Consider the following 12145-nt stretch of genomic DNA (forward strand, 5'->3'; position numbering starts at 1 on the left):
GGGAAAGTAGGGTTGTTAGAACAGCACATCTGGATTGAACCATCTCCTGCATTTATGCGTGTTGCATTACGTGCTGCCACTGAAGGTCCTTGTGGGATGCATCCATTCACTCTCTGCTCTCTATACTGGCCTGTCAGAAGCTGTTGCAAGGGAAACTTGAACATGGACAAGAAGGGAAATAAAGGAGGATGAAAAGTGCTGGTCTGTGTTGAAAGCTGGAGCCTGGGTAGCTGGCAGGTTACAATTCTGGACCTGGGTGTGCCTTGGATTTGCCATGTGACTGTCACAAGCTCTTGAAGTGTTGTTCTGAGTTCCCCATGTGTGAGATGGGGACAGCAAGACAGATCTTGTTAGGCTGAGTTCAGTAACCTCTTCTAAATGGCTATAGCTTTCCACGTGAGAGGGATGGATAAATCCATGAAAGAACTGACAAAAATCTACACCGTTTTCTAATCCTATCCGTAAAGGGTTTGATCTTGCATACAGAAACGGACTTGCTCATGCTACTAAGTCTGCTGAGGGGATGTGAAACTCCTCTGCCTGGATACAACTCCTTACATGTGTCAGTGGTGCCAAAAGCTAGCTCTCGCAGAACTGGAGTTAGAAGATGATACTTCTGTAGTCTAACTTTGTAACTAACTCATTGTGGGTAAGAATAGGAGGATTAAATATTTAAAGCTTTGAATTAAACATGTCATCCATGTTTTCTTGTTGCCTCACACCTAAAGCTGGTTTGGATGCAGGGAAAATATTTTGTCCGTTGAGAGTATGGGCAGTTCCTGTACCTTGTGCTGACCCTTGTGTTGCTGTGAATGTAATTTACAGTTCTTTATAACAAGATGAGAGTGATGAGTATTTGGCAAGCATGAAGCATGAGTCTTCATAGGAGACACCTTCTATCCCCAAAGCTTCCCTATTATCAAGAGAATGTTTGAACTCCCAGCGCAATTAAAAGAAAAGAAAAAAAAAGAGATAACCCTGGTTTTATATCAGCTCCTTAATAATCCTTTGTCTGCCTTCCTCCCTTCCCCTATTTCTTTGGGATCTTCTAAAATATATGTTTTAATAATAACCACTGGAGAGCTTGGTATCTGTTCCTGTGTTGGATCTCCTTCTGAAATGCCCAGTGCAGAGATAATCAGCCGTACTGCTGTTTGTCTTTGATGCTGGGTAAATACCATGGTGCAGGTGGCAGCATCCTGCTTCACTGCTCCTGCTGCGTCTGTAGTTTTTAATGTGTTAATTTCCTGTGCACAGGAGTGATGGTGTGGATCTCACCATTGAGAGATTTCTCACAGGCCATGCATTAATGACCAGTGGCTTAACTAGGCAGACTCCAATCCCTGTTCTTCAAGTATACAGTTGCCTTAAATGGTCCATGACTGTTCTGTACACAATTTCATGTATCATAAACACAAAAGGATCCGTACTTGGGCACATACATATTTACATTTATATTTATATTTATATTTGAGAAGGTTTATTTATTGCAGACATGCAGATTCTGTTATTTGATAGGCCATCTGTACTTTTGCAGCAAGCCAGATAATCCACTGAGGTGATTTTGTAGAAACATTTTTGGGGGTTTGTTTTTTTTATAGAGGAGGATTCTAGATGACAGTAATGTGTGGGCTTTATTACCTTTGACTAAGCACTTAATGTTGCCTATGAGAGCAAATATTAAATTGGCTATGAGCATGATGCAGTTGCTTGTCCTAGGCTCATTGCTGTTGTTTACTCTGGTTATTTTTGAGGAATTATCCAGGTTGCTTATATTTGTGTGACAGCCTAGCCCACATCCTGCTTAGATTCTGGGTGTACTTTCTGGTAAATTTTTATTTGCTGTTTAGTCCTGCTCACTTGCCTAGTCCCTAAGTTTGACTTGTGTTGGTTATGTTGCCGTTGTTGGCAGCACAAGTAACTTACTCGATTAATGAACCCACATAAAGTAAATGAGGAAACAGAGGGAGTCGGTGGTCCCCAGGACTGAACACTGGGGCTGATCTCTGAAAGACTCCTCCAGGTCTTAAGTATCTTCATGCAGCTCTTTTTATTTTTCCCAAGCAAATTGGAGATAACTGTGCTTTGGGAAAATAAAAAAATAAAAAAAAATATATGTGAGTTTATTAAAATACAGAAACTTGAGTGAGAAACAATTGAAGAGCAATGCTTGACATGCTGGGAAGAAGCCTTGCCTTCCACAGCTGTTTTTGTGAACTTAGTGTTCTGCTCCTGAGGTAACTGCTGTACTTTACCCTGACACAGTTTTTGAGAATCTTTCTAGGAGCTTGGAACAGAAGTGTTCAACTTCAAGCAGTTTACCCTCTTAAAAGAAATGCTTCCCTCAGCATCAAGCCTGCAGTGCCTAAACACTGCACTTCCAAGGGATTCTGTATTGCCTTGTGTTGAAGCCCAGCTCCCTATGGCTTCCTTGTTCAGCTCTCTCTTCCCTGTACATTTCATGCTCCTCGAAGAAGGAGCAAGGCTCAACTGCTTCTTACCAGAACTTGGGCACCACCTCCCCATCTTTCCTGCTCCTTCCCAGACCAGCAGAGAGTATGCATACACAGATAGAAAGCTTGTCTCCTGGCAGACATGCAGGGTTTGTGTAGCTGTCTTAGATCACAGCAGGAAGAAAACAGAAAAGGGGAAAGAATTATGATATGGTGACCATTTCAAAAACTCCTGAGTTACTTTCATTTCTTCAGATTATACTCTAATTATCTCTGTGCTCAACAGAAAATAAAAAAGTTTTGCAGCAAGTCTGTAAATATGAAATCTTCAAAGTTGCTGGTAGGTGTTACTCGTTCTTCAGCCTTTGAAACAGCCAAACTGACCAATCTCCTTTGTAGTGGACTGTGTTACAAAACATGCAGTCCAGGAATGCATGACTCCTCAGGAAAACTCCCTTCACTTTAGGGGAAGGTCTTAAGATATGCTCAAATTCTTCCCGTCTGGGACTTTTCTTAGGAGGTGTGGTGGGTTGACCTTGGCTGGCTGCCAGGTCTGTGTCAAACTCCTTTCTTACTCCCTTCCTCAGCCAGGCAGGGGAAGCAAATAAGATGAAAAAGCTCATGGGTTGAGAGATCACTGACCAGTTTCCATCATAGGCAAAACAGGCTAATCTTGGGGAAGATTATTGATGATTAACAATAGAGTAGGGCAGTGAAAAAACAGAGACAAAACTAAAACCACTTTCCCCCCAAGCCTCTTCTTCCCAGGCTCAACTTGAAACCTAACTCTTCTTCTACCTCCCTGCTTCTGCTGCACCCCGAGTCGTGCAGAGGAATGGGTGATGCAGTCAGTCCATAACAGTTTCCCTCTGCCTCTACTTCTTCCTTGCACTGATGCCTTGCTCTTGATGAGGTCCCTTCCACAAGGTACAGGCCTTCAGGAACAGACTGCTGCAGCCTGGATCCCCCACAGAGTGCAGTTTCTGCTAGAAAACCTGCTCCTGAGTGTGCTCCCCTCCATGGGTTTCAGCTTCCTTCACCTGGGATGGGCACCTGCTGCATCATGGGCTCCTCCACAGGCTGCAGGATGTGTGTTCTACCATGCTCCCTCATGGGTTGCCCTGGGACAACCTGTTTCACCATAGTCTTCATCACAGGCTGCATGAGAATGTCTGCTCTGGCACCTGGAACATATCTTCCCCCTCCTTCTTTACTGACCTTGGTGTCTGCGGGGCTGTTTGTCACCTTTTTCTTGCTCCTCCTTCACAGCTGCTGTGCAGCATTCTTTACCCTTAAATACGGAGGCACCAGTGTTGCTGATGGGTTCAGCTTTGGCCAGTGGCTAGTCCTTTCTGGAAGTGGCTGGAATTGGTTCTGATGCTCCTGGTGCCTTCTCACAAGAGCAGTCCCTGCCCCTTCCTCCCCCCCCATCCTCCCCCCCCCCCAAAAAAAAAAGTGCCAAACAAAATACCCAAACAAACAAACCCAAACCAACCAACAACCTTGCCATGTAAATCAAACACAGGAGGTAATGCTCTAGTGTTTCTTGGGGAAAGTGAGAAGCAGTTCAAACCCTAACGAAGCATGAGGCAGATAGACGGATAATTCTTCCCGCAGACCTGGGGTTTCTTTCGTGTGGCATGTACAAATACATTCTCTTTGAAAATGAACACAACCTCACTTTTGCTGACATTTAATGCTCAGTGACAGAAAGTGCTTCCTGTGACTTGCCTTACATATATGTTTGATATGCAGAAGAGGTGTTAAAATGGAGCCCAATATGAAATACAGTGCTGCTGTCTGTGCTGTTCTGATGGTAACTGAAATGCACTTAAAGAAATTCACTACTGAAACTGCTGTAATATAACCTGAGCATATTTTCATAGTTGTAATCTCTGTAATGCATCCAGGCAAGAATCTGGTTTAGATGAGAAAATGAAAGAATGAGCAGCATCATCATGTGCTTGGTTGTTCTTAACTTGCAGCAAAGCATTTAAGGACTATATCAGATTGTTGACATAAGTGAAAACCTTTGTATAGACTTGAAATACACTGTCCTGAAAAAATGTGTAAAGTGCTGTTTTGCTTCTATGTGTAAGTATGGACAGTGCTAGCTTAGTCTAGCATCTGCCAGGTAGGTACCGTGTTCAAGGCCAGGTTGGACAGGGTCTTGAGCAACCTGGTTTAGTGGAAGGTGTCCCTGCTTGTGGCAAGGGGGTTGGAACTGGATGATCTTAAGATCCTTTCCAACCCTAAGCATTCTGTGATTCTGTATTGCTTTCCACACCCTGAGGACTCGTTCACTACTTAAACTTTGGACAAGGTGGGTGACAGTTCTTTGCTTCATTGTGCTTTTTATAAAAGTGCAAACAGTTGTGTTCTTTACAAGATCACTAGTTGTAGCCTTGAAACTCTTACAGACTTTGAAGTACAAAGTAGCATTTTTAATTGGCAGCAGCCTCTCCTGGAGAGAGGTGTTCACCTTGCCTATAACTTCTGTGTCTCGGTCAGTTATTCTAAGCAGAAGGAAATGCAGAGTAGTTGAAGTAGAAAGCACAGTGGATCTTGCTGAAGAATGAAACTTGGAACAAAAAAAAAGGTAGAATGAATAGTTGTGGAGTTAGCTTTTAAACCTGATCCATCCTGTGATCTTAGTTGCATGAATAGATGCTTGTTGGCTTGCTCCCTAGGCAGACATTTGAGGTTTGAGTATTTTGTTTTACATCCAGAGGAAAACTGTTACTAAAGAATGACCCTATCTGTTTTTGATGTTCTGGCTGGCCATTTTTTCCTAATTCATTTTAAGGGGTGTTTGATAGAAGAGAGCTTCTTGGCAGCTCTCCAATCTTAATAGCTTCCGAGAAAATGCATTGATTGGCCCTTTTGTTTTCAAAAGATTGCTGTGATTTTCAGTCATTATCTATAAGGAAATCAGTGTAATTTATTAAACCAGCATCATGGATTAAGAATTAAAGACCTGATTCTTTTATCATTTAAACTGGTGTTATGTTGATATTACCCATGAGGAACTTTAATAAGACAAAGAGCAAGTGGAAGAAGCTCCTAAGAATTCTTAAAAAGCAAGTTTCTGGACCTGTTGAATAATCTCAGAATGGATTCTTGAAAATAAAATTCTAATTTTTTTCTGTTGCTTGTACCGAGGACAAACTGCATTTTTTTTGAGTGTGGATAATGAACAGTCCAAACAGTATCATAAGAAAAATATCTTACAAGAATGAGCTTTGCTTATGCCTGAGAAAGAATACTTAGCTAGCCCTCTGCATACAATGTTTGCAAATTTTGCAGGGAAAACAGCTTGCATTTAATCAGAAGAGAAAATTAATCTTTCTGTAGTCTCTCTGTTTTTTACAGAAGCAAAATACAAGCAGTTCTCTAATTTCTTGTTCCTTTCACAAGCAAGTTAGGTTAGATGTCTTTCAGTGGTATGGCTTAGGAAGATTTAGTTTGCCTATAAAACATGTTTTAGAAGCTTTGCAGAATTGAAATTTGATGATTGAGGTGTGAAAGGAATAAATTACTTCCAAACATTCCATTGTGGCTTCATAAAATTGTAAGACAGTAATTATGTTTTATCAGGGTCATCTCATCTTTATTTATTTTAATTCTGTGAAGTTTTGTTTTAAAGACCCAGTGTGGAGTAAATTATTCACTTAAGCATAGCATTTCAATGTAATTTAATGCAGGAATTAGTCCACAAAGCCTGTTGATAACTGCTTACTGCAGTAGATTTCTGCTGATTATATCAAGTAGTGTCCACTGTAAGTAGACAGTGCTTTAATCTTACAAGGACAATAGGATAAACCCAGTCATCAGGGGGTTTCGGTGCAGCGCACAGTCTTTTAAACCATTCAGTATTAAGTAAGAAGTAATCTCATCCTGCTACTTGTGAAGTATGGTAGTCTGAATTAGGGAAGCGAAATCTTGTATCTTTCACTGTAAATTCATTCAAAACTTGGGTTTACTCTTTTTTTACTCTCTTGTGTTTGGTTTGTTTGTTTTTATTTGTCTCTGTCTTCAGAGCGTGCAATGGAGGAGCTGGGACATGAATCACTGCAGTGGTTCCTACTAGACAAGATTTCTCAATTCTACTTAGCCTTCAACAAAAACAAAGCCTTTGGTCAAAGCCCATGCTAATAAGTTGTCTGCCACCCTCAGAAATGTATCTTTAATAGAATGGTTGGTTAAAGCTGGAAAAATGTTTTGCAAGTATCACGACAGCAGTTATTACAATGAACAGAGGCCTGTTCCGTGGTTCTGAGCTACAGATTGTGTCTCCTTTGATACTGAATAGTACTGCAAGATTTAAAGGGAACAAAGCCTGTGATACACAAAGGGCACATTTTCCTTGCTAATAATAGGCTTGGGACTGCCATAAACTCTTTATTCAACAATACATATTATCTTTCTTAAATTTTTTTTATCTTCTTTGTGGTTGAAAACCTGGCTGAATATCTTCCTAGCACTTTGCATCAACTCTTGTGTGTGCGCTTCACTGTGGTAAGCGTAGCCAGCAAGGTCAGTAAAACAAATGTTTAGGGCACTGATCTAGACTCAATGCCTCACATAATGGGTCTCATATCAACTAAAAGGATAGGCATAAAGATTTTTTTGATCAGTTAATTCCCCGAGATGCTGACAGCTGCCATTTTGTTATTGCCTATGACTGGCACATTCAGAAATAGTGTCTCAGGGCTTCCTCCCTGGGCAAGCTCTCGTATGCCTTGGAGGGAGAAACAGTGGAGCAAGATGGCAGCACCTCCTGCTTGACTGTGTTTAAAGTAGTGGTGTGTTGTTTACTGATAAACCAAGTCTTCACATTTTTTCTGCTAACAAATGGGACTGGTGGTGGTGGTAGGAATGGTGGGGGAGGTCAATGCAGTGTTTGGTAGGCCAGTATGTTTGGCAGAGAACACTTCCTCTGAATGCTCAGCTGCTAAGGTTGGACCAGTCCTTTCCAAAATTATACAAATGTTTCTTCAGCAACCTAAGAGTTGATTTTTTTCCTGGAAACACTCTGGGTCATGTGTTAGTACCGTTATTGATGTTTCCTTTCTGGGCTTATGTAGTATAACTGACAGAATTACAGTGTCAAGGCATAATTGAACAAATTGTGTGCATTGCACATAGCCAAGCTTTTATTTTCTTGCCAAAGTCAACTGATATTTGAATATGACAAGGGAACAAGACAACAAAGCTAGAATTAAGGGGCTTCAGCTACTTTATGGGGAGCATGCTGGCATAGCCTGTAGAGGAAGGCACAACTTCTAAAAAAACTGTAAAGATTGTGTTTACTTTGGAGCTGCTCTGCTGTCTGCTCTGAAGATAACAAAGGCCTCAGTACATGTCTTATGACGTACATAAAATTCATATCCAAATATAAGAGGATTATTTTCCTTGTATTTTATCAATGAGGAGCTGATAGAGGAGTATTGTGATCCATGGAACAGTCGTATGGTCGTGGGTTTTGCAGAATGTGAAATTTTATTTCCCAAGCCAAAAGTAAATTGATTCAGAAATATGGTATTATCTTTCCATGATTAATTTTGCAAATATTGTTATTAAGCATTTTTCCACAATAGAATTTAACTTTCATATTAGTGTATTTAGCGTATTTAAGTGTAAAATGGGGAACTCTGTCTTAAATAAATGCACACTGTAACCACTGATACTGTTTGGTTTTGCAGGTTGTCTTCTGGATTTTGGGTCTGAAGGTACCCTCTTACTTTCTCAGCAAATCATGGACATCGTTGGCTTTCTGAAGTCTCAATTCATTTGCCATCTTCTGATCTGCTACATATTTATAGTGTCAGGACTGATCATTAACTTCATTCAACTTTTTACACTTATACTTTGGCCAATCAACAAGCAACTATTCAGGAGGATCAACTGCAGGCTGTCTTACTGCATTTCAAGCCGTAAGATTTCATTTTGTTTTTAAGAGTATTTCATATTTTGTCTTGAGAGAACTCGTAGAAAAGTTCTGAAACAGATTTAAAAGTGACATATGTAAAGGTCATTACTGGTTCCTACATTACTTGTTTGCATGAAGAGGTGTGTGCTTTGTTGAAATGTCCCATTCTTCTTAAATGTTTTGCTCTTTTATACTGGATACTTGCTTGACTCAGGATGTTGAAGAAAGACTGCCTCTCATTTGGCTATCCATCATGTTCCATTAAGCCAAATGAGAAATATTGACCAAATAATAGCTGGACTTGCTGAGAGGCATTATCCGTACGCTTACAGTGTTAACAAGTCACTTCCAATAATGCTCTCAATCTTTTTATCGTGATTTTGTTTATGGTCTTGGTTAAGTTTTTCATGTGTGAATACTGTTCAGGACTGAGAAATAACAGTAAAATAAGGAAAAATCTTTCATTCCATGTGCTTCTTTCTTAAGCCAGTTGTAAGCTGTTGTTTCTTTGAGCAGACATTTCGGACCTTATGCTGCGTCTGTGTGTATTCACTATGCATATAGTTATAATGTAGAATACAGCATAGTGTGTAAGCATTGAAAGAAGCAGAGGTTGCAATTACTTCTATTTTCTGGGGGAGATAGGAACATAAGCATAGGATATTACATTTAGAAAAAACAGATCTTTATAACTGCTGGGACATGACAATTCACTGATGCTTGACTAAACAGGTAATTCCAGTGGAATGAATGACACCTGTATCCATTCATTTCTTCTTTGTTAGTATGAGGCTGATAGAATCTCCACCCATCAACACTGAATTATCAAAGCACGTGTAGTTTTCTTGATATTGCCTACCAGTCTACTTACGTATTTGTTTTTAAAAAACAGTGGCAGCAGTTTCAGTAGTGATTTATTGCAGTGCAACTTCTGACTTCCACATAATTGCTCTCAGCTTAAAGCAGAGAGCATTCCCTGCAGAAGCTGTAAAGAAACATGGTGCTTTTGTTCAGTTGCTGAGTGCTTGGTAATAAAAGTGGCCACCTCCCAGGGAGATTCCCTTGGATCTGTCTGAAACTCGAAAGTGCTTTCTAAACAGCATACTGTTGTAAAGTGCCTGCCTTTTGAGGCTCCCTAAAGGTTATTCAAGTGTGATGTCACTGTCAATGCCAAGTAAGTTATGGATGGTTTCATACGGGTGAAATACAGCCCTCCAATGTAGTGTTTAAGAGTTGTGTTGCAGAACTGCCACAGAGTGGTTTCTTTCAGGTCATTTGTTCTGCTACTAGGAACCTGAAAAGGGAAAGCATTTATTAGTATTCATAATGAACTGCTTGAGGGAGATACCTGCCACAAATGGGAGTCCACTAGGGATTATTTATCTCTCATCAGTGACTCTGATGTGCAAATATTCAAAGCATTTTTTTAAATGTATTTTGACTTAAATGTCAAAGCTGCATCAGCAGGTATAGCCCCAAGTAAATTATGGGTGCTGTTTTATTATTTCTGTAATAAAGAGAAGATGTTCCTGCTAAAAGATTTAATTGTGTCCATGTGTATGCCCCTGAAGTAAGGAGTTTGCAAGTAATGTTCATTTGTATGTACAAACAGTGGCATGAATATGGCCGGGTTTTTGCCTTCTGCTTGGTAGGATAGTATATGTGTGAAGCCGTGGAATGTAGAAGATACAGCTGAACATGTAAAATGTACAGCTGTATACAGGTGTGTACAGGTATATTATTATTATTTTTCATGCAGTGTCTTCTGCCCCATTCTTCCTTTTGGCTTCTTAGAGCAGAGATATGAGCTACTCGAGTTTCCAGACTGAATTCTTCAGCTGCCTTCAGTGTAGTCTCATCTAGGGGCTAGTCACTGTTCAAGAACAAATGCATGCTTGTCCTTGGTTGGGCAGAGGGCTTTGTACTCAGGGTTTGCTGATCTAGTCTCCGGTGTTGATGCCAGTGGAAAAGGTTGTGTTGTGAGAATTTTACCCAGCCATGCTCAGAACAAACTGTATTTAGGTAAAAGACAATTACTCTATCTTTAAAATAGAGCAAGGCTATTGGTGTGTTGAGTAGTAACTTGGGTCGGTATGGGTCTGCTGAAAGTCATGGAAGCAGCCTCCAGTTTGAGGGAATGAAGTTTGGCCCAGGCAAATGTAGAGAGGCATGTGCTTTGCAATGGTGACAAGCATCATGTTGCTGTGAGTGGCTTTGAGTGGTACAGCCGGAGTCTCTGAGTCAACCGAAGAGTGAAATGGAGCAGCATGGTTTAACTTAAGAATGGAATGATGCTGCAGCTGCCTTTAAAACTTGAAAGTATGATGAGTTTCCATTAGATGTCAAAAGTAGAGATAAATGATTCCATAAAATCAGGGAAAGTGTTTAATCTCTGAAACTATGCTCTTTGAGATATTCTGTGTTTCAAGTAGTGGTGGTGTTTTATTGTACCTTTCTTCTTTCTACCTCCTTTCTAGTGCAAGAACAAAATATTCTCACTTTACATGCAATATCTGCTGTCATACTGCATATGGGAAGCTAACTTGCTATTGTGGTTAATGACTTATTCTAGCTTCAGTAGTTCAGCTAGAGTTGGGAGTGCAACAACTTGCTTTTAATGGAACATAGTTACCAAGTTACCTTCAATAACTGGTATTGAGAATTTGTTGTCTTTCTTCAAACCAGTTGTGAATCCCGGATTGGTCAAATAGGGTGAGTTTAGTTTCTCTAGTGACCTGCTTCATTGTATATTAGCTTTGGGGAGAACTTTCTAATGAAAGCATTGAAAAATGAAAAAAATACTGGATCTGATAAACTGCCAAGTTTTAATGAAATTTTAATTGGGCAAATGTTCTTTAATTGCAGATTGGAAGCCTTATTCAGCTCAAGTCTCCTGCTCCCCAAAGGCTGTTAGCCATTCATCAGATTGGAGTTTGGGTTACTTTTAAATCTCCAAGATATTTCTCATGTTTTACTATGAATACACGCATCCTGTTTGATCCCATTATCCCATTTGGCAAATATCTACAAGGTAATGGTTAGTTCTAGTCCTCCTTTCTCTGTATGTGTCAGAAGAATGTGTTCTTCTGAGACACACAGAGCAAAAGAACACTTTACTGAAGAGTGTTATATGCAGAGAGTGGGCATTCAACTTGAACAGACTTTTGTCTGTGTTGTTCTTGAAATAAATTAAAAAAGTAGTAAGGGTTACAAACACTCTTAAGTTTACAGAAACAAAATGAAACCAAGCAAAACCCCAAAGCCTTTGGACTTCTAACTTTCAGAAAATGTTTTCTGGCTCCAAGTACGTATTCAGTGCCTGGTTCAACTGCCTGTTAATCCCCCTTTTGTAAAGTGGCAGCCCTGATAAAACTCTCCCTAAATAATGAACTCCAGATTGTACCTCTATCAAGGAAATTGAACACTGCGAAGCTCAACAAGGTGGTAACAGTAAAAAATTTAGAAGTGTACTTGGAAGATGGCATTAAAACAAAGGTTGGGCAAGCAATCAATGTTGTTTTTTATTTTTAAATAATTTTGGGTCATCTTGTCCTCAGTCTCTTTTTCCAAAAGACTGAGAGCCAAGATGTGTGCCAAGGAAGGAAGCACTTAGTGTGGAATACATCACAGTTCTTATGGATGCCATGAAGATAGGCTGAGAAAGTTGGGGCTGTTCAGCCTGGAGAAGAAAAGGCTGCTTGGAGACCTCCTAGCAGCCTTCCAGTATCTGAATGGGGTCTACAAGGATGCTGGAGAGGGA

At 40.2% G+C, this 12145-nt stretch overlaps 1 protein-coding gene across 1 annotated transcript in view; it reads left to right on the forward strand.

Annotated features, from left to right (window-relative positions):
• The window catches only part of AGPAT4 (1-acylglycerol-3-phosphate O-acyltransferase 4), an 84805-nt gene that overhangs the window by 7098 nt on the left and 65562 nt on the right, over window positions 1-12145 (forward strand). The window contains exon 3 of the mRNA XM_061471419.1: window positions 8159-8389. Within this exon, the coding sequence (XP_061327403.1) occupies window positions 8159-8389 (231 nt within the window). The remainder of the gene's footprint in view (window positions 1-8158; window positions 8390-12145) is intronic.

Source organism: Pezoporus flaviventris, unplaced genomic scaffold, assembly GCF_033815535.1.
Source record: "Pezoporus flaviventris isolate CSIRO_AGI_PZ_B2104156 unplaced genomic scaffold, CSIRO_AGI_Pfla_v1 ptg000066l, whole genome shotgun sequence".
Taxonomy (NCBI): Eukaryota; Metazoa; Chordata; class Aves; order Psittaciformes; family Psittacidae; genus Pezoporus; species Pezoporus flaviventris.